This window comes from Gastrolobium bilobum, unplaced genomic scaffold, assembly GCF_033153095.1.
Source record: "Gastrolobium bilobum isolate Gb01-03AN ecotype WA unplaced genomic scaffold, APGP_CSIRO_Gbil_v1 utg1891, whole genome shotgun sequence".
Taxonomy (NCBI): Eukaryota; Viridiplantae; Streptophyta; class Magnoliopsida; order Fabales; family Fabaceae; genus Gastrolobium; species Gastrolobium bilobum.
In genome coordinates, this window is record NW_026899025.1 from 537,479 (window position 1) to 560,591 (window position 23,113).

Here is a 23,113-nt window from a genome sequence, read left to right on the forward strand (position 1 = left end):
ATATTGACGCACAAAAATTAGAAGAAAAAAATTTTAATCTAATTGTGTCAAAATCTCCAAATTTTGCGGGTTTACACGGAATGAAAGGGAATGATTAAAATCTTTTAAATGTTACAATTTGAGTAAGCATATATAATATATTACTATTATGTTTTGAAATTATATACTTGTCAATTTATTTAAAAATTGAAGTCTATTAACTTATGTAAAATAAGCTTTCCGTTTAGATTTTGAAGTAATTTTCAACTTCTAAAAAGAATAGACTAAATCTTGAAGAAGAAAAAAAACTTGTGTCAAATAAATGAATTATACTTAATCCTTAATTTTTTTTTAAAAAACAGACCGAGTTTAAACAACATCTGACCAATTTTCACCCATAAACTGAATATGAAAGTTCCACAGTCCGTATTCATCGGCTCTCAACGAATGTAAAACTTTTCTACAGATAGATATAAATTTATGAAATAAATATCACGCTCAATTTCGTCACACGTATTACATAATAATCTAATACTATTTTTTCATTAATTATTTTAGTACAAAGTACAATTTATATTAAGTGCAGAGTCAAAGACACCTAATGTCATAAATATATACACTTCATTATGCATAACTGGTACATCATTTACGTAGGGAACTTTAAATTATAGAGCCATGGTGTACTATATTCTATATTTATCGATCTAGTTGTTGTACCTCCTCATTTACAAAATCAAGCACATTTGTCCTCTATAAAAATGATAATTAAAAAAAAACTACTTTATGCTTCTTATTAAGGTCTGTTTATTTTTTTTTTATAAAAGTGATTTCTTAATTACAATATTTTGTAAAATTAACAATAATTAAATAAATTTATCAAAAAAAGAGTAAAAAATTCAGAAAAAAATTCCTTTAATACTTTTTTTCTCAAATAAAATAAAAATACAACTTAAAAATTATTATAATGGTACTCTAATAATTTTCTCATAATTTGAAGCGCATGTAATACATATAATATTATACAGAAAAAAGTAAGCAGAGTAATATACCATTTCTAGTCATAATTAGATCACATTACAAAATATTCATTCTTCATTATTTCAAGTTTCAGCTCAACTAAAAATCAATTTCAAGGGTACTCTAGTTTTAGTTCTTTACACTGAATGCATTGCCAAAGATATGTAAATCTACCAATAAGTAGTTAACCGCAAAATTTCTAGCTCACATAAAAGTTACATTATCCAACATTAAATTGATTGATCCAGCATGCAGGTAACTCAAATAAGTATCAACTCACCAACATTTTATACTCAACCGCTATAAGATGTAGTGTAACCTGAATAAGTAAATAATTATGAAAATGGTCCAAAAATTACATTTTCAAGCTTTTACAAATTGCCTAGGCGTGCTTATCATGAAACACATACTCCATGCAAATCACTTCTTTCCCCCACCAGAAACGTTAAACTTGAAAAATATAATGTCCCCATCTTGAACCACATAGGTTTTCCCCTCCTGTTTATACTTTCCACCAGCCTAACAGATAATACAACAAAGTAGAATAAATATTTATGTTAGAGAATAATATAAATTATTAAAAAGGCCCTCGTCTAACACCTTAAGATTTTGAGTTGAAATGGTTCTTCACGTGCAACAGTGACAAATTTTCGATATATATAAGTTAAAGCATTTAACGTGAAAAATTATAACTATACAAAAGTGAAAAACATTAAATATGAGAAATCATAATCATACATCTGTCACTGTTGTACGTGAAAAGGCTGTAGAAATGATTTTACCATATATATATATATAACAACTAACGTTGAAGTTATGAACCATCACTAGATTGAACTAGGTAAGAGAAAACAGAGCTTGAGCAGATTTCCTGAATCTCAATTTAGCCACAATTATCCTAAGCCATTAGATTTGAGATGTTATTTCAACTAGTCCAAGTGAGTAAGGATTTTTCCTCACTTTTCCAGCAAATTATTTTTAAAATTATGGGTCATTTTCTTTGTTTCATTACCCAGTTATCAATTTGATGCTGGCCCCCCTTACAAAACATTTTAGGAACCAATAGCAATACAGAAAAAATTACACCTAAAGAATAAGCACATACCTTTACAGCTGACTCACTACCAAGTTCCTTTAGATCATCAAATTTCATCACCTGAAACAACATTTACAATGCGCTCGGATTAGTTGTTGCAAGATTGAACATATTAATATAGAGGTCATTGTAACAGCAAAAACAGATATAGCAAATAAAAATAAATAAATAAATTTCAAGGATCAATTATGATAAGTTAAACTATATAATCAGTGAAGGGAACAAATATATTCTGACATGTAGAATGATAATGCCAAATAAGAGGTCATGAAAATAGCAGGAAGTCAATGTAATCAGTGATCCAGAAACTGCTCAATTTGCAATTTCAAATGAAAGAATTCTGTGGTACCTCTGCCTGGTGAGAAATATTAAAACTGTTGTTAGAATGATTGTTTAAGGAATAATCCAATGGTGAATAGTGTAGATTGTGCCATAGAAACCATCTTTCAAATAGCACAGTTCAATTTGATTCTTATCTTTTAGTAATTCATATTGCAAGGGTGAATCAGCCTTTTGATCAGAATGGTGGAGAAAATATGTTATGCTACATTTGTGATATTCAATCCTGGAATAACGGGATTACTTTTTTTTGTTAAAAAAAGGGGAAAAAAAAATACAAAATATCATTCCTATTCCGAATCTCATTTCACAGATTCATGGAATCCTAATCCTTAAAAAAAAGGTGGGATTGGGATACCATTTTATAATTTATAAAATATTCTATTGATACAAGTTTAAGTTTTTTTATGGGTTTATGGTGGTGTAATTTTCAGTCTTTTCGATATTTGACCTTAGTATAGTATAATTTTCATTTCATATTATCATAGAACTATTGGTTTTTCTATAATACGTTGGATAGTTTTTTAATCCTAATTTTTATTTTAATAGTTTATCAGTATCATAAAGCATATGACCGTACCTATTAACATTAATTTTAAGGAAAAAATCATTAAAAGAAAAAACATGTATTACCAATATTTATTTTATTGAGTTGCTTAAAATTTAATCTTAAATATTGCTTTTAAAAAATAGATATTAGTATTGTATGCATAAAAGGATAGGATAATATGCCTACTTTTTTTCATGCCTACTCTACCTACTCCTTTCCAGTGCCATTAGATCAAAATCTCAAAAGAAGAGAGAAAAGGTAAAGGTTAATTAAAATTTTGATCTAACGATATTAGAAAGAAATAGGTAAAATAGGCATGAAAAAAAGGTAAGTATAATATCTTATCCCATACATAAAATATATCAAAGAAATTATTTTCTCTCATTAGTGGTACTTATGTCATTTAAATCAATTTGGATTCCAATCTATATTATATCCCATACGCAAAACTGCATAGTCACTTTCTGCGCCATTTTTTTCTAATTGTACAACTAAACTATCCTATTTCAATTTACTAATTCTTGTTCCTATTCAATGGAGTTGCTTTCTTTGCACCAAACAAAGTATTAAATGGTACCAATTTGCCAAAAGAAACACGTTTTCATCAATTTGAGTTATTCTAGAATGTGTTATGCAGAATAAATGGTCAGGTAAGGTCCTGCTTAAACTAAAATGGGAAATTGCATTTTTTTTTTTCAACATGCAAAATTGTACAAAGCAACTCTTCTTTCCTTAATTTCTCAAAAAGGACGCAACATCTTAAGAGTTCATAATTTATAATCATACTGGGGTGCAATAGAGCCTCTACAGAAAATTTAACTGCATAATCAATAGTGTCTTATAATCATAATGCTAAACCAATACTAGTAGTTCTATAGGAGGGAGAATATGACTAGTCGTAATAATAAAATGTAGAAAAATATTGAACTAACCTCAGCACAAATAAATCCTTTTTCAAAATCAGTATGGATAGCCCCTGCAGCTTGAGGAGCCTTCGTTTGGCGTCTAATTTGCCAACACTTAACCTGGAAGAAGCAAATTATAATCAAAAAAATTATTAACGAAAGGCAACAAATGCTGTAATGTTACACATGGAAAAATTATAGACAAAATTGTTCATGCGAATCATTGTAGAAGTCCCAACCATAGTTTATCATACACACACAGAAAAGAAACAGCATCCAGACACAAAGGAACCCATGCGGAATGGCAGAATAAAATGGCTGTAAGAAAATTTTTCATTGAAGACAATTAATTACAATTTATTACTGAATTACCAGATAAACTCATGCACTGAATTGGCCAGAGTCTAAAAATACCTACATATGTTCTGAGCCAAAAGTAAAGCAGCATTTAGGGATAATTGTCTTATATAATTTATCAACAAACCAACAACACAGTCTCTAGGCTTTCAACCCAGCATCTTATCCCCCAGCTCACTCTTGGAAGAAGGTTGTTTTTCTCTACACAATCAATTAGGTTATTGCAAATGAATCTTGGTTCAAGGTAAAATCACCTAGTTATGATAGAGATTCTCAGTACTCAATAGTCCTGTGTGAATTGGGATTTTTTCTTACTTATAAACAAGTAAAAAAAAATTATCAGATTTTAATTTCAACTTAACAATAAGTAAATGAGAAACAGGAAACCATCTAGTAGTTTTTTATGGACTGTAAACAAGTGCTTTTATCTCAGGAGACTCAGCCTTAATGGTAGAAGAATTTCAACAAGTTACCCTTGTTGTTGTTCATTTGATTTTAGCGCATGTTTTGCAGTCTGGGCATGGATGATGGAGAAACATACAAGATATACATTGATGCACAAACACCCAACAAAGTTGTTGCATCCAACTGGCCTTAAACCTAATAAGCCCATTGAATCAACCCATGAGTACTACATAACATTTTATTTTTAGCATTAAGTAATAAGTAACTTAAGAAATTTGATGAACTTGATGTCTTGATGTAAGCAAAATAATTGCAGCTTCTGTTAAATAAATGAATGGCTAGGATGCCAAAGCTAATATAAAATTTCATATTCAAAGTCTTTTTCATTTATCATAGCCATATGAACAAAGGCCAGATCTGAAACTCTAGAACTTTTAACCTAGAGTAGAGTAACTTTCTTACAATTTAACTTTCTAATTTTTGTGGTTAAAATATGAATTATTCTACATATTGTCACTTTCTCACTGCATCATTGCTACTTGGCAGCCTTTATCACAGTATTAGTATTTAGGAGTCATTGAAATTATTTATAGATGGTGGTTTTTTAGAGATGCATAATAAAAGGAGATTAATGGCAATTTAGATGAGTTAATGCTACCTTTACACTACTAAGAGTTGGGTACAAAATGTTATATAAATATTATTTATTTGGAAATGGCTAAAACTTCAACAAAGTTTTTCATGAGTAACCCAAAAGGATCATCTAGCCAATGTCACGTGTTCACTAAATGAATTATGAATGAAGTGATAACTGCAAAATGGTCAGGTAGAGATTATTATACTCGTGCTTGTGCATAATATTTGTATAGAAGAGTACTGACAATAGTGTCTAGGAGACGCACTTATAGTATCTCACAATGGTCAGGTAGAGATTATTATGCTTGTGCTTGTGTATAATATTCTCAATAATGGAAAACTACTAAAATTATAATTTGGCAAGGTTATGACAGAAATTCCATCAAGTACATTTATATAAATTCAAATTTTTTTATCAGTGTGAAAGGAGAAATGCAGATATGTTACCTCATCAGGTCCTGCTGTGAAGAAGTAAATGAGATTAATAGCTGAAAATCCAGTCTTTATTATTTTGGGAAGAGCACTGTTGAAATGAAGAATGTAGCAATTTTAGTAGCATAAGAATTACAATTCAACTCTTCAAAATTAATAAGCACAAGAATTATTCAACTAAATTTTGTAATGAAAAAGGAGATAAAACTAAGAGCAAATAACAAAAAAATCAGAATAAGCCGCGGATGTATTTTTCTTAATAGTGATAAAAAGGAGTTTACTCTAAATTTGTTTAAATGAGGACACTGCTGATTCTCACTTCAAAAAGATTCATGGTGTATATGCACAGAAGCTAACATAAAAAGGTATGACTTGGTACCATGTCAAAATGAAAATTATTGGATAGCACTCATATATGTCTTGTATTTTTTGATTTTTATTTTTTTTAAATCACTGGTTATCCACTCAGCACTCTGCTCTCTCAAGTGCACACTAACTTTAGAGGATTTATTTCCCAAATTTCAGTACTTGTTAATGAAGCAATATACCTTAACTAACATTTTTAAAATTATATTCTATAAAAGCAACTTAAATCTTTGAACAGACCTTTGAACATTGTTCTCCTCACAATACTTAGCTGCCTCATCCGGAGGCATATCTGCAAGATTCCTCTCTAAGGCACAGCTGAAAGGAATAATTTGCTCACCACCGTGCTCCTGGACCCTGGAGAACAGAAGCGTCTAATTTTAATTAAATCTCTTTTTCCACATTAACAAACACTGAAGTCTAAACAATGAGAGAATAATATGGAAAAACAAAATCTACAGAACAATAATAAAATAAGGTAAAATAAACAATATTACATAAGAAACAAACAAAATGAGACAAATTAGTTAAGATTTTCTTCTCCTAGTGAAAGGCTAGACTGCTTTCATGGAAAACCAGCATGGAAATAATATTCAAATTTCAAACAGTAACAATGCTATAATCTGCAATATCATTTCAATTTAAAAACTACAAGAATAGATATCCATTGTAATGCAGCCACAGAGTATGGCTAAAAGAAAAGAATAAGTACACAATTAAGAGTGTTCCCTGTGACAGGATTCTTATGGATAGACTCCCAATCTGCACCCTAGTGTGCAGATTCCTGCTTTAAAAGCATGTGTGGGATCAATTCACATCCTAAAAATTCTAGTTCTGTAATCTAGAAGACCAATTTGTTTGCACAAGCTGCTCATGTTATGTGACTCGTGCAAGCTGCTTTACTGATGTTACTCGTGCAGTCTGCATCCAATACATGTCTTCTTTGATTCCACAAAATGCAATTTACTATATTTAAAAAAAAATCATTCAATAAATAAATGATTTTGCTATTAATTTCTTTTATAGAAAACATTATACTGCTTAAAATTTAAGAATTAATAATTTTACAAAAGGATATGCAAGTACTTGTGATTAGTTGCTGATTGATAGGATGTAACTATCTCAATTAAGCCTGTAGGCTGTAGTTACTCACTTAATTTACTGCAAACACTATATAAATAACACCGCTTATGTGAGTAGCAAGGCACACAGTTTCAGTTTAACCTTTCTATTTCTACAAATAGTTTTTATATATAATTTTAAAATAAATTACATAGATGCACTTGAGAAGCACCACCTCTATTCCAATTATAATTGGATGCCTTCACCAATTTGAACTCACACTCACACCCACTTTTCTAATGTGCTCTTGTCACCTAGGGTGTTGCTGACACAAGTCAAAACGAGGAATGGAATGTGAGGAATGGAAATTGACGTATCCTATGTGCATCAATGCATCATGCTATGATCAAGTGTAGATACATTTTAAGTTTTCACCCTTCATTTCCATCCAATCATTTTTACCTTGTCAATTACACCCTTAAGCACACAATGGCATTTTTTGGACGAACTTTGAAAGGAGATCTAAATTAAGTAGCACAAAAATCAGAAATACAGCCACTAGAAGTGTGCAAATATCTTAAATACTTTGCACCCATTTTTAGCATACTTCATACTCATAAAGTGGTAGTCAAGGAATGAGATAAGGCCTAAATGATTCATAGAAGCAAAAAGATTTTAAAAAATAAAATTAAAAACCAAAAGGCAAACATAACAACGTACCATGCATGAATTTTGGGAAGAAACTTGTTCTTTTTTCTTTGGTAATCTTTTTCAGTCATATTAACCTGTGAATGAAACATATGTATCATATAAATAGATCTGAAGAACATAACATTAAAGAACTGTTGAGATATATAGTCTCACATTGGTTGTATGTGCAACTAATGTGGAGTTTATAAGGCCTTGGGCACTCCCACCCTTTGAGCTAGCTTTTGGGGTGGTGTATCCCAAGGTTCTTTACATGGTATCAGAGCCTCGCTGCCCCCCACTTTCTCTTGTGGCGTTTCTTAGCACAGGTAGGGTGGGCCTGTTGCATTGTCCACTTTTCAAGCCCAATGGGCTCTTGTGTGAGGGGACGTGTTGAGATATATAGTCCCACATTGGTTGTATGTGCAACTAATGTGGAGTTTATAAGGCCTTGGGCACTCCCACCCTTTGAGCTAGCTTTTGGGGTGGTGTATCCCAAGGTTCTTTACAAGAACAATATGGACTTCGATTTAACGCCCCATTTTCTAGGGACATACTTTAAGGAAGCACCGATATAGAAAGATATTTTATAGGTATGATACATAACAGATACAATGATAAGGCATCCTCTGAAAAATCAAGAATATGGCATGCCCAGAATAACTAAATTAAATAATAAAAATAAACTTATATATGCATACATGTCTGCATGCAAGAATGTGTGAAATGAGGTTTTCACCTAAAAAAAAAGTTGTGTGTGAAATGTAAATGAAATGACTAGCTCATTACGCAGAGAGTGGGAGAAAGGAAAGAATTACTAAATGAGATATAGTGAGCCACAAAAATCACAAAATCTGATCATACTTGAACCATATTCAAACAGTGTCTAATTGTATGCAAACATATAAAAAATGGAGACACCTCTGACACGTATCTAGACATATTCAAAAGTTGTATAGCAACTAAAGGTATCTTTGATTACCCGAAATAATTTGTAATAAAAAAGTATCAAAAGACAGATTACAGGTTATCTATGCTCATGCGATACACAGATAATCTACTAATTTAATGATTTCTTGATTAAATATTTTTTATTAGTCAAATCACACATGCATGGACATACGGATGGTTTTATAGAATATGGTGCAGAAAGTACAAAAAGAAAAAGTAGGCAGAGTAGAGAAAGGAAGCCCTGATAGGAAAAAAGATCATCAGTTACTAACTTACTATCATGCTTCTATCTTCATGCCCGCTAATATAAACCTCAAATTCATAATTACATTTAAGGAAAACACTGCTAAAAGAATTAACATGAGATGAGGTGTTTTAACTGACATAATATCCAACAAGAATTACAAACTCGTACATAATAAACAATAAGGATTTTGGACCCCAAAGATAAACAAATTTCCTAATCAAAATAAAGAAAGAAAAGTGAGAGATGTTACCAGGTATACAACAGGCTTGGCAGTTAGCAACTGAAAGGAATTTAAAATCTCAATATCAGCAGCTTTCCAATCCCCGAGGCGTACATCTTTTCCTTCCTCAAGCAATGCCTTGACCTGAAGACGTGAAGAATCACAACCATAATTTTCATCTGATACGTATCCAAACATTTTTGTAAGTACAAACTTAAAAATATAAGAGAAAAAGAATGTGCCAGTTAGAGTTAAGTGATAGCATCAAAATTATGTGAGATTACAAGGCATAAGATAAAGACCAACACAGGAACAAAAATTTCCATGATTTGTCATGGGGTAAATAAGTTATCTCCATTGATTAAAACTTCAATTTATCCGCTTACGTTGTTTCATACAGTATGATGAGAATTGCACATAAACATAAGATACCAAGAGATGTTTAATTCCAATCATAGACACCAAATGAAAAATGAAATGAACAGGACGCAACCAGAACACCGAACAAAAATCAAGAAAATCTCAAAACACCTAATTATATTGTTGTCTGATGTGAATATGATGCATCATGCTTTGACTAGTTCCATGAAACCATTTGATGAAAGCCTTTTGATCACAATTACCAGAGAAGCAAAGATACATCTTCTCCTTATCATAAACAAATAAGATTTTACACAGCAAATGCAGCAAAGTATACCGCAAAACTAAATTACAAATCAGGTCTATAGTGCATAACCCTCTCCATGTTTGAGAAATTTGCTACAAGCAACTACTGTTTTTAATGCAATAATGTATTATGGAATCCAAAAGAAAACCACGTCACAGAAAGCACCAATGACATATACTGCCACAAAAAAATAAAAACAAAAACAAATAGACAAGAGATACAAGTAAGAAAATTGTGCCATTTTATTTAAACAAATGCAGTACGTTTTGAGCAAACTGCAAAATATATAAGATATAATATGAAACAAAAGGTGGCAATATCATCATGAAATTAATTAAATGAATCAGATAATAATCAAAAGCTAAAGCCAAACCCTTTGACAACATTCAAGCTCAATTTTCAACTGCTTGTCATTGCTCCTTTTCATGCTCTTCTCAATATCTTCTATCTTTCTTTCCATGAATTCAACATCCTAGAATTCAAAGGTCAAGGCTTAGCAGTTATATTACTGTATATAAACAGCTCTAGTGAACAGGTATAAGCTTTATATTTAGATAATAGAAGAAATTCATTAAGACAAAAACAATAAATTACAATGAAGTTTGGAGAATAAGAGATCGTCCTTAGAGCCAGTTTGGATGGGCTTTTTTTAGCCAAAAGCTGTTTTTTTTTTCAGAAAAAAAAAAACACTTACTACAAAGTCTGTTTGGATGCCTGCTTTTGAAAAAAAGCATAAACCACAAAAAAAGCAGAAGCCAAAAGCTAAATAATTTTTTCAAAATTCAAATATTTTTTTAAAAATCTAAATAGCTCTACCTTTTGTAAAAAGCACTTTTAAAATAAGCAAGGCATAAAAAGCAATTTTTTGAGAAGCCCATACAAACGGGCCCTTAGTGTAAGCAAAAGAAAAACACAAATAGCCAGCAACGAAGATAAAAAAAAAAAACAATGGAGAAAAGCTACCCAATCCCTCCACATATCTGTTAAGAAAACCCGTTAAAAGACGTGTTTTACAACCTATCAGTAAAAATTCATGTTTCCATCAAACAAAAATAAAGTAATTGTTGCTACTTTCTATGATAAAGAAAAGTAGCTAATTATGCATACCTTCAGCCGTAATTCTTCAGTAATAACCTCTAAATCCCTCACTGGGTCAATGGTATCATCCACATGGATAATATCGGGATCCTCAAATGCACCTAACGAACAACGACGGTTATAATAAAACCAAATCGATATTATGCAATGTCATAAATTAATAATGCAGCACTAACAAAAGTGGCATGCAAAGAATATTAAGCATCTTACGTAAAACATGAAAAATGCCATCTACAGCACGGATGTGAGACAAAAAACTATTGCCCAACCCTTGTCCTTCATGAGCACCTCGGACCAATCCAGCTATGTCATGGATTTCTAAGAAAGCAGAGACCTGTATTACAACTTTAACAAACACGTCATGATACAGGAAAGACTGATACATCAGTAACTAAAAAAAACATGTCAGGTGCAATAGATAGAATTAGAAGTTAGTAACAACTTAGAGTGTATGTTAATAGATTAACAAATGATAATTTCAATTGACTTGACCAACAAAGATTCACCAATAATGGTAGTATGCGTTCCATTACATTGCATTACATTACATACCTCACTTTTTGGCTTGTATAATTGGCAAAGCCACTCAAAACGCTCGTCAGGGACATTGACTCGTGCCTCATTAGGCTCAATGGTGCAAAAGGGGAAGTTCTCAGCAGGTATTGCCATCTTGGTAAGAGTATTAAAAAGTGTAGACTTTCCAACATTTGGCAAGCCCACCTGAACAAAGGAGGGACAATAACTAACATGAAAAAATCATAGATTTTATTTTTATTTTTGTGATAAAGAGTTTCATTTCACTAACTAGCTCAATTATTTAAACAAAAAAAACAGTAATTCAATGCTTCCAGCTCAGTTTCAGTTTCTTATCTGACCCTATCATATAAAATCAGCCAGTTGCAAATAGAATAAATCAAACATGAAAACAAAGTTAATAAAAGGAGCACCCATTTTTGTAATTGAAAAAGGGTAGTTGAAAATAGCGTCAAAATTGAAAATTTGAGCATATAGAGAAAGGAATGAAAAGAAAAGAAAAAGCATACAATGCCAATCTTGAGGTGAGAAGAGAATCGACCCATGATGGGTCGTTCCGCTGGAGCTTCCTTCGATTTGGCAGCTTTGGGAGGCATTTTCGGTGGCGAAGGGTTTCGGCTCCGATGAAGAGAAAGAGTGTATCGGAATCTGAAGCTCGTGCCTTTGTCTTGTAGGGTTTTGCTGCTGCTTCACTATTCAGTCATTTTTATTTCCACCCTTTTAAATCATAATAATAGTTGAATCAAAAATTAGGAGAATTTAAGGTTATATGTTTTTTTTTTTAAATCAAGATGAATTAACAATGGGCTTTAAATTTCTACAGGCTGAGAAAAAGTATTTGCATATAAAAAATGGGATCCGCTAATATAAAAAAAAAAAAAACCAGCACACTATATATTAGGGTAGTACATAATATCTTGTATAAAAATATTTCTGTCACAACTGTATAAATATTTTTCTGTTACAATCACATCAGTTCATTTAAAGATGCGAGTAAACTTTTTCCTTTTCATTACATAAGCATTTGAAAACAATAATAAAACGTAATGATAAAAGCTGTAATCGTAACTGAAATCTAAACGCGGAATAATTAAAATAAATTTCTAACTATCATACAATGCTTATCTTAAGTCACTAAGGGATCTCCATAAACCTACTTAGCATAATTATCACTTTTACGATTTTTACATAACTGAACATGGTTCAGTCTTTTGGACATTAAGCAAAATCTGCATGCTACGAACCTATCATATTTTAGTATGTTATTCTAGACTTAATTACTTTTCCAACAAGGTATCACACGCCTCATAAAGTTCTCATTTGCTTCTGTTATCACCGTTTGAAATTGAACAAGCAAAGCTGTCAACCAACCCCAAACAGGACACCAGACATACCTCACCATTTTTGAGATTCTTGACAAACCACTCAACCAATTGCTCTCAAATGTTTATAAAGTAAACTAAACATCTTAAGATTTAATTTGACATATCATGAGCCTAATTTGAGTAAGAATTAAAGGAGAAATAATTTTTGCAAGACAGCAACCCGACAACCCCCATGTGCAAGGCCAATTGGGCAGTCTCCACTCAAACGCGTCTACAGGTTTGTACACAGCTTCAATTGCTACCAAATTTTGACACAACATAGTTGACATCTCAAGCTTCAAAATTATGTATGGCGTGTCCCTTTTGGACCTCTGTGGAGGGAGATATGCTCTCTCAAAGTCATCCTAAAAACTGTCATTTAAATAGAAATTTCGACGACATCTCCTTTATTTATTCAACCTATCTCACTTTATCAAACGTGTGTTATTATGCCTCTAGGGTACCTAGTAGACAAGGGCGGCACTCAAGGACCAGCAATGCCTTGGTGCTCTTACAACCCACAGCAATTTATATCATTTTCCTCAATTTACAATTCAATACTTAACTTTATCAAAACTTAAACTCATTACAATCACATTATCCAATTGCGTGAATTCTTAACAATTTGCATATAAATCATAACCTAGAATAGGCTTATTGCCCTTTCATCACATACATGTTTTAAATATTACGCAAGGTCCATAATTAACAATTTACAATTCTCCCAAATGGTAAGCATAAATACAACAAAATATACCATCAACTAGACTTAGGCAAAATATGGCATGAACAAATATGACAAGATGCATAATCCTAAAGCAATATACAATGTTCATGCCCTAAGTCTAGCCTATGCCAAAAGTGGCCTCAAAATGCAAAAAGTCCTATAACTCCGTAAGCTCATCCTGTGGGCCTCTTGCCCATGGTTCCCGACCCGCTACAACTACCTGAAATACTGCCCCAAACACGGGGTGAGATATACGAATATATCTCAGTAACCCAAAGGTTCTGAAGATCACTCCGCCCAATGGCTCACTCAGATGTAAAATCAACAATGAATCATAACAACCAAAAAGGGATAAAGCAAGGGATTTAGTGAAGTAGAGATGCATAGGTAGAAAACATATGATGAAACTAGAATGGTCATAGCCAAAACCACGCAACATCCGGACTATTGGCCTCGGCATATAACTTACGGGCTCTCATCCAAGAATGTGTTCCCAGAACATCATTCAAGGCACCCACCACCAATACACCTGAGACATTCCTAGAGTGCTCCTCAACGGATAATAGCTCTATGACCCCAGGTCAACTGGAATTTCCTCACGGAGACCTATCAAGTGGAAGTCCGTAACGCCATAAGGCAATCTATCTACTAGCCAGAGATATGATACATCCTATGTACCCAATATATATACTTATGCATGAGCATGTTATAACTACACCATTGACATACAACCTCCGACCATTACCCCAATGGGCATGGTGAAGCACACACGGGGATTAACCCTAGTACCAAAAGATTACCTTATTGAAGCTCCTTAGCTAGGTAGCTCCAATGCAAGTGACACCTAAACTTGATCCAACCATAAATGCCTACACAACAGGTCATTCCCATATCCATTAGAACCACATAAAACGATACACTTGGTTATTCAAGCATTCATGCAATTTGACATAAATACTTACCACAATCCTTTTGGTCAAGGACCAAAGGCAATCCACTAAGCTCAATGCTCAAAGATCACGTCCATGGGAGGCAACTTACAATGATCACACGAGGATCATCAATTCAATTGTAAATCAAGTTGAATTACAAAGTAAACACCCTTACACACCCACACATAGGTTCGGCCATCAAGGCCTTAATTACCAAACCATGTTGTTAATTTTATTTCAAGGTTCCTATGGCTTCCCAAGCTCACCACAACACCAATTCAAGTCTTTAATCCCATTCCATTACAACTAACACCATTTTCCTTAAATTTCCTCCTCTAGGCCGAATTCAAGCACCACACACATCCAATCATTTTTCTTCCAATTCAAATGCATCACACAAACACACAACCTATTTAAACTTAGCTCAAGTCCTCACAACACCAACTTCATGAATTTTACAACATCCTTGCTCATTTTTCCTTATTTGGCCGAATTATACATGCCAAGGTACCAAAAGGTTTTCAATTCAATTTCACACTTCCACACCTCATACAATCCTATAATTAACCAATACAACTACTCCACAACTCAATTACCCAATCACACAACAACCTATATTCACAAAGTCACGCATATCCATCATAAAATTTGCCTAAGTTATCATACTTTTCATCAATAATTTTTATGAGCAAAATTATCATAAAACATCATTCTAAGACACGTTTATCTAATACATATTTTCAATTTGAGGTCCCCAACCATATCAATCCACACACATATGCTTCAGGATTCATAAACTCAATCAACCAAATTATACATTGAAAAGTGTTGAAACTTACCAAGGATTAAGGCCTAAGACTCCTCTAAGTGATATCCAAGCAATGACTTAATCAAACAACCCAAGAACACCAAGTTTCTTCACCAAATTCATGACAATGGGTCCAAGTTTTCTCCCAATCTAGTGAGTTTCAAGGCTTGCCAATGGCTTGGTTGGGTTTGGATGAATATTTCCTTAAACTTTCATGTAGGACACTTTGGTTTTTGGAGAGGATTTGTGTGAGAAATCAAAGTGTGAAATTTTGCTCACAAAGGTGGGGGGCGCGGGTTTGTGGAGAGAGGGAGATGAAGAAGATGGTGAATAGTGCCTATACACGTGTCTTTAATTCACTTAGGGAGCGTTTGGTTTAGGGATTTGTAAGAGATTGATGGGTAATTGATAAATAGGCATATCAGTTAACCATGTTTGCTTCAAGGTTTTTTCACACTTACCCACCTAAGTGAGTTCCCTACATAACCAAGATAACCATGTTTTCTCACCATTTAGCCGGCGAAGTGTATCCCATGGGCAGTGTGGTTTTTATGAAAAGCTGCCTCATTGCTCAGAAAAAATTCTAAACAAAAGACGACACTACCCTTACTTTGCGCGCGAAAGGAAAATGGCAATCATGTCGACTTTGCAGAGTTGTTAGAGTGGCTTATTTTAAAGAGCAACACTTGCACAGAAACATCAAAAGGTTAACATTTGTGCGACTGGACGAGCGAAATATCAAAAGGTTAACACTTCACCCTCCTTGACCAGCTTCTTTTTGAGTCCATTCTTCCCAATCTCCTTCTCCTCCCCAACCTTGAGAATCGGGCTCTCTATCTCATCCTCTTCCATCTTCATGTTACCCTCAGTTGGGAACTCGAAATTCTCCTCCATCGCCACAGATGTCGAAAGAATGCGTATGAAACAACTTCGAATTCAGAACTCAGAAATAACACAGTGAAACCAGATTGGTCATACACCTATAACCGGAAAAAACTTCCACAGGAAGATGGGAATGATTCAAACCAGATTGGAGTCAGGACTCGACTGGTGCCAAAAGATTGGTGGGTTGAAGATTTGTGTGAGCTTGAAGTTGATTTGTACAAGTCTGTAATTTCAAATATTAAAACCAAGGAAGTTCAATCTAATGAAGTAATTTTTATAAGCAAAACAAACCTGATATGGAATAGTATCAAGCACATTAGCGATCCCATGGTTGCATAGCAGAACCCTTGACACAGATCAATTCCATACAGAGATATTTGTAATTATTTTTAGATATGGTCGTTGGGATTTGACAACTCTGTTGTACCATGCCACCGTAAAAAAGATTTAAAATTAGGGTTATTTTTGTAATTTAAGATTGTTTTCCCATCTATATCTTACCTTCAACCAAACATAGATTTCTTAAAAGTTACATAATTTCCCCAGTAAAGTTTTTCCCCACCAAACAACTTTTTTTTACATTTTCCTATCTATCTCACTTTATCTCACTTTCTAACCATTTTCCTATCAATTACATTTCCCTAGTATTCAAAAAATTTCTCATCAACCAAACGCCCCCTTAAGTGGGGTGAATCTCACTGCCACCTCGTACGATTCAAATTAATTCAAATCTCCAGCTTAAACCACTAAACTCCAATTAATTCCTAGACTATTTAGAAACTTCAATTTTTAACATTCATCAAAGTCCTTTAATTTTCCTTGATCAGATGAATCCGGAGCTTTTCGATCGTTCGGTGAAGTCACAGTTTTAAGCTGTTAAGTGCATTGTGGGCACGCTTCCCCAAAAACCCTAATTTCAATCATTTTTCATCAGAAATCATAATTCCTAGTCCTGTGTACCATTTATAACTTATTTCCAAGCCTACAGCTCATAATTCATTCGGCACGCTTTTAGGTGTAACTGTACCGTTGTATTTTTACCCAGTAAAAACACTATTCATCAAATTTTCATAAACTTGCCTAACCATTCAATTTTTCCTTTTGAATCCATTTCCAGGGTTAGTTTTCCCATTTGAGACCTTCTACTGACATTTCATTTCCTAGGGTTACGAGTTTGGCAATTTACTGTTTTACTCTTTTTACGTATTTTAGTTCTGAATTCATTATTTTCACTAATCATATCCTTTAATCCATATTTTAACTATAATTATAGTTTTTAGAATTACGAGGTGTTATAATTTTCACCTTACTTTCTAATCATATTTACCATAAAATATGAGCATATATATACATATGCTTTAATGTTTCTACTATGAATGTAAATAAGTTATCTACATTCACTCTCAAAACGACGTCGTTTTGAGTTGAAATTTTTTAAAATTATAATAAGAAAGAATATTATAACCCTAAAATAAATTATAATTATAAAAATACCTTGATTTTTGTCCCACAACGACGACATTTTGGGCTCAATGTAGATAACTTATCTATATTGATTGCAGAAAAAATGAACATATATATATATATATTGGATACATATGAGCATGATTTTATTCAAGAGTTCTCGGTAACAAAAAAGAAGAAGAAGGGTTAACCGATCTAAATCGGGTTTCGTTTAACCTACCGAGACTCGGCCGGATCAACTAGTACAAACTGAGTTGATTGCAGAACCGATCCAAATAGCCGCTCGGATCGAAAAACTCACTAGGTCATTGAGACCCGGGTTGACCCGGCCGGTCCGAGCTGATTTTTAAAACACTGCTGTGAATGCTTATTTCAGGTTGATTTTGATGGTAACAAACTATTGATCAAGTTTTAAGTCTAAAAGAATATTTTTTTGTAAGAATATTAAGTATATTATGTAAGCGATATTTCATAAGCATATTTAAATTATGGGAAAATATTTTCTTATGTTGTAAGAGAGTTTTTTTTTCCTATAAGTGATCCTTCGGTTTTTGTATTATATTTTCTTTTATTTTTTATTTTTGTTTTTAATATATGTGGTCTATAACATGGATACTTATCTTCTACCGCACGAAAAAATCAAAACCCTTAAATTATTTCATAAATTAAATGGTTGACACGAAAAAAAAGGTTTTGTATTATTAAAAAAACTAAGTTTCAAGACAAATATTTTGTCGAAATACCAAGTTTTGAAGATTCAATCAATTAAAGTTTGTCGATAATCGATTAACAAGTATTGTCATGTTTTGAATTCAGTCAATAGTTCACTAATCGACTTAATGGATGTTTTAATCAATTATTAAGCCTCCGTCAAGTTATGATACATCGACACTTCAAAACATCGAACATGCGTGTTCAACACTTCCTGATACTTCAACATGAGTTGCAAAGACTTAAAAAAGTGTTCGAAGGTTGCATTACGTTGCATTTTTAGTTCCAACTATTAGATTCGTTGAATTACAATTACTATTTTATTGAGTTTAATATAAATATTTGGAATATCTTATGTTTCTTTGTAAAATTGATGGATATTATAAGTTTAGTTTCATTTTTTGTTAAATTATTGAGTATTAAATATAATATACACTACATAAATTAAAAATATTATTTAATATTAAAATATGTTTTAACGTGTCAAAATTTCACATTATTTAGAATTAACGAGTTAAAGTGTCGTGTCGTATCCCGTGTCAGAGCCAAAATTTTATAAGATAAGCAATTTTATCAATTAGAGATAATTGATTAACTCGTCTTTGTTTTCTAACTGAGACCTCTTAACAGATTAACAGGTCAATTGTTCTAAATATTTGAAATTAATCAATTAAGATGTTATTTGATTGATAAACATGTTCATGATAAACTCAAAAACATTTTCCTTAAGGTTTTAATCAATTAACGGATTGTTTTAAATTAATTAATGCCTATTTTATTATAAACGTTAGTTTATGATTGCATTAAATGATCTCCAACTGCTTGTTTTTTATAAAATGGAATAAAAACACATCTTAGACCATTCATTACCACTCTAAGAACAGCCAATTATTTTTGAAAAGGCATTAAAATTAAAGAACATGTTAATCCCTTTCAATCTGTTTCCAGCATGTTGATTTCCTTAGGCAAACATGTAGAGAGTGATGCTCTCATGTCTTATTTTAACATACTCATATCATATGAAAGATCTCAGTCATTCATTCATAGATTAACGATTATAATTTTAATGAAGTTTTTAAAATGAGAAAATTAAAATTGTTAATATGAATGAACAAGCAAAACTTATTCATAACATCATCATGTTAAAACAAGACATAAGATCTATTCCGTGAAATACACACTTTATAGATAAGAATATTCTAATCATCTTTTGAGAAAAAAGAACCCAGGAATACAATTAATTGGCAACTCAATACAAAACCAGAGCATATCACAAGTTTTGATATTCTTTTTAGACAAAATGATGATAGTTTACTCATTCCACTACCATGTATACAAGAATTAGATGCAAAAAATAGTAATAATAAATAAACTTGACTTCAATAAAACAAATCAAAAGAATCTATAAAGGATATTAGCTATATAAGGCCATAGATCTTCAATGGTCTCACTGACTAGCATTCAGAAATCATTGAACACAAATAGCACCATCCATTTCTCTGACACCTCCTTGTTGTGTGGACTCAATCACTTGTGTGTTTGAGGTCTAAACCAAACTCTTCATCTTGATTTGAAGGCTCTAGTACCTCAAAACCAAACTCTTCATCTTGATTTGAAGGCTCTAGTACCCCTTCTAGTCCTCCATCTTTGAGACTCCTCAAAGCATGACTACTTGAGAAGGAAGCTTCTTTGGTATCCATGTTGAGCCAAGCTTCATGTAACTGCAAGACATACTCCAAGTGCCATAACACCTCCCCCATTGTGGGGCGGCTCTTCCCATCATCAGCAAGACATTTTTCTGCTATCTCCCCAAACTTAGACAAGGATTCTGGGCAACAATTTCCTCTAAGGTGTGTGTCAATAATTGTGTCAAGTGATCTTTGCCTTTGCCATCTCATTGCCCATTCTGCAAGATTGATCTGATCTTTAGGCAAGGTAGGATTTATTACAGCTCTAGCACAAACAACTTCAAACAACACAACTCCAAAGGAGTAAACATCTGATTTCTCAGTTAATTGCTGTCTTCTGAAGTATTCCGGGTCTAGATAACCAAAACTTCCTTTCACAGCTGTACTAACATGAGTATGGTCAAAAGCAGGACCATCTTTTGACAACCCAAAATCAGACATTTTGGCTACAAAATTCTCATCTAACAATATATTGGTTGTCTTCACATCCCTGTGAATTATTCCGCGCTCGGCTCCGGTATGAAGGTAATGAAGTCCCCTTGCAGCACCAATGCACACTTCTAGACGTTGCTTCCATGTTAATGGAGGGAGATCACTCCCAAATAGATGACTTCTAACAGTTCCATTAGCCATATACTCATAAACCAAGATCATTTCATTTTTCTCTTCACAGAAACCAATCAAGGACACCAGATGCCTGTGTCTGAGTTTGGAGAGCATCTCAATTTCTGTCTCAAATTCAGCTAGTCCTTGCTCAGATTGCGGGTTGGCACGCTTAATTGCAGCAAGGACACCATCATCAAGCTCACCTTTATACACCTTACCAAAGCCTCCGACTCCAATTACCAAACTCTCATCAAAATTATTTGTTGCAGCATTGATTTCAGCCAATGTAAACCTCTTGCCAACTCTGGTTGTTGAAGCCACAGATCCATATTGCTTTTGAGTTCCTGCTGATGTGCTGTTCAGTGCAGCCCCATATAGGAATAACGGTCGCCAACCCGGAGAGTTGTTCTTGGTATCACTTGATTCTTTCCTCCGGCTTTTGCAGAAACAGAAAACAAGAACAATTATAAGTGCAATTATAGCTACAGAAGCTAGACCTGCTCCAACTCCCACCCAAATAACTCTTGATTTTGATTTGCTTAATGAATTGCCATCTGAGTCATATCTCTCCACATAGGCAAGATTCCCATTTCGACTAAGCTTGAAAATCTCTAAACCATTCAAGAGAGCATCAGTTCCTGCAGCACCAGCAGCTGTATCAGGACCAAGTTGAACCCAAAGTGTGTCAGTCCTCAATGACAAGGAATCAAAATAATCTTGGTGATATGCTTTATTCTTCCCTCCTGCTCTTACAAAAATATCAACATTATCTGCAGCTGTTCTGTTGTTTATGTAGATCCTGAATATTCTCTCATTTGACTTATCATAAACCAGCTCACAGAAATGTAACCGAACCAAATAATCAAAATCAGGATCTACTTCAAATTTCCATGACATGTTAAACCTTTTGTCCAAGACTTCATTGTTAGACATTGCCCTTGCAGTTTCATACACAAGGAGAGGAGCCACTGAAGTATCATTGGGGGAAGCATATTTAATATTAGAACTGTTCTTCATTTCTGACCCAGCATTTTCTGTGATCATATAGCCAGAATCCACTTCCCAAGCTCTCCAAAGATCTAGATCCTCATTGGATTGAATCTCAGGGCCACCAACATTTAACCTATACATAGTCTCCATCCCGCGTCCAGTCAAATTTAAGTTTCCACCACTTCCACCAACTTTGCTGACTGAGCCAGCAAAAAGCTCATCCACAACTGGGACAATCTCAATGGCATTGATGAAGCCAAATGAGCTTCCAGTTGGAACAAACTCAATCACAAGCATATCTGCATTGATAGCCAGAAGATACTCTTTAACCAAGAAGAATGAACTAGAATTCTTCCCAGAATTCTGCAAGTTCATATTCTTGTGGGATATCTTACCTTGAACATCAAACTCTGACAATAGTTTGACACCATTGACCACAACACCAAATGAGGACTCATTTACATTGTAGTCCTCAGTCACAAAGGGGAAGAAATGGAACCTAACAAAATAGTTTCCCTGAACTTCTTTGATTGTATAATTTAAAGAAGCTGTGAAAATTCTGGCTGTTTTGTAGAGGGGATCATAGATTGAATTGCCACTTGATGTAGTAGAAGTGGAAGCAGCAACACCAGGGGAGCTGAGGGTGACATTGTTATTTGGGGCCATGTCCCCAATCCATCTCCTACCATCCACATTTACAGAAGAATTTGAACCACAATTTATGAGAAACGGCTTTGGTTGGGCCTCAACAGTGCCCACTGTCACCAGAATCAACATAATAAAGAGTCCCTCGCAAAGGACATTCCCCATTATGGTTGTTCCCCCAGTAATACCTTTGAATTATCTTCTAAGAAAAGAAGCAAAATTTGCAAAAGGGAAGGACAAAAAAAAACCAGAGACAAATGGAGAAGGCTAAATCAATAGAGACTCAGAAAGCCAACACTACTCAATCACAGAAACAACCTTGTTTTCCAAGATCTTGAACATGGAAATCAAACTCAACAAACCAGAAGAAGCACTCATGAAAGTAGAAGCCTTTACAGTTAACTATGAAAAACAATCTTCTGAGGCATGTGAATATCCTTTTTCCAAATAATGGGAGACACTAAAAAGAGTTGAAAAAGAAAACCCACCTCCAGTATTTGCATACACACAACAGCAATTCACAGATCTGAACTTGAAGGGTTAGGGACCATAAAATGGAAGAAGTGGGAATGCCCTATGATTGACAAAAAAAGACAAAAACTTTGATAACTTGTTGTGATAAGGAATCCAGAGAAAAAATACCATAAAAATCAGAGATGTCACCCAAAATGGGCTCTTTCAGTCTTTATCTGAATAAACAAACAAGGAAATCAGAACATGGGTGTGGTTGGAAACAGATTGGAAA

The 23,113-nt window shown here is 33.5% G+C and overlaps 2 protein-coding genes across 2 annotated transcripts; both read right to left on the reverse strand.

The window, feature by feature from the left end:
- Positions 1 to 1,126: 1,126 nt before the first annotated feature.
- LOC133286316 (obg-like ATPase 1) lies at positions 1,127 to 12,258 on the reverse strand. The gene is made up of 12 exons (XM_061483718.1): positions 12,058 to 12,258; positions 11,567 to 11,734; positions 11,225 to 11,348; positions 11,024 to 11,115; positions 10,290 to 10,388; positions 9,280 to 9,393; positions 7,865 to 7,929; positions 6,323 to 6,439; positions 5,732 to 5,807; positions 3,914 to 4,006; positions 2,102 to 2,152; positions 1,127 to 1,515 (listed from the first exon to the last, which is right to left on the reverse strand). The coding sequence occupies exons 1-12, from the start codon at positions 12,142 to 12,144 to the stop codon at positions 1,417 to 1,419; spliced, it is 1,185 nt and encodes a 394-aa protein (XP_061339702.1). The 5' UTR covers positions 12,145 to 12,258; the 3' UTR covers positions 1,127 to 1,416.
- Positions 12,259 to 19,771: 7,513 nt separating this feature from the next.
- Positions 19,772 to 22,872, reverse strand: LOC133286299 (probable receptor-like protein kinase At1g30570). Its single transcript, XM_061483699.1, has one exon. It carries the CDS (start codon positions 22,531 to 22,533, stop codon positions 19,963 to 19,965), a length of 2,571 nt encoding a protein of 856 aa, XP_061339683.1. The 5' UTR covers positions 22,534 to 22,872; the 3' UTR covers positions 19,772 to 19,962.
- Between the last annotated feature and the right edge of the window lie 241 nt (positions 22,873 to 23,113).

Coding starts and splice junctions, on each gene's coding strand:
- LOC133286316 (XM_061483718.1), bottom strand. CDS start 12,144: ATGCCTCCCAAAGCTGCCAAATCGAAGGAAGCTCCAGCGGAACGACCC. Junction 11,116..11,224: donor TGGCATTTTTCATGTTTTAC/GTAAGATGCTTA, acceptor GTTGTTCGTTAG/GTGCATTTGAGGATCCCGAT. Junction 5,808..6,322: donor GAGGAGAACAATGTTCAAAG/GTCTGTTCAAAG, acceptor TCATTTCAACAG/TGCTCTTCCCAAAATAATAA.
- LOC133286299 (XM_061483699.1), bottom strand. CDS start 22,533: ATGGGGAATGTCCTTTGCGAGGGACTCTTTATTATGTTGATTCTGGTG.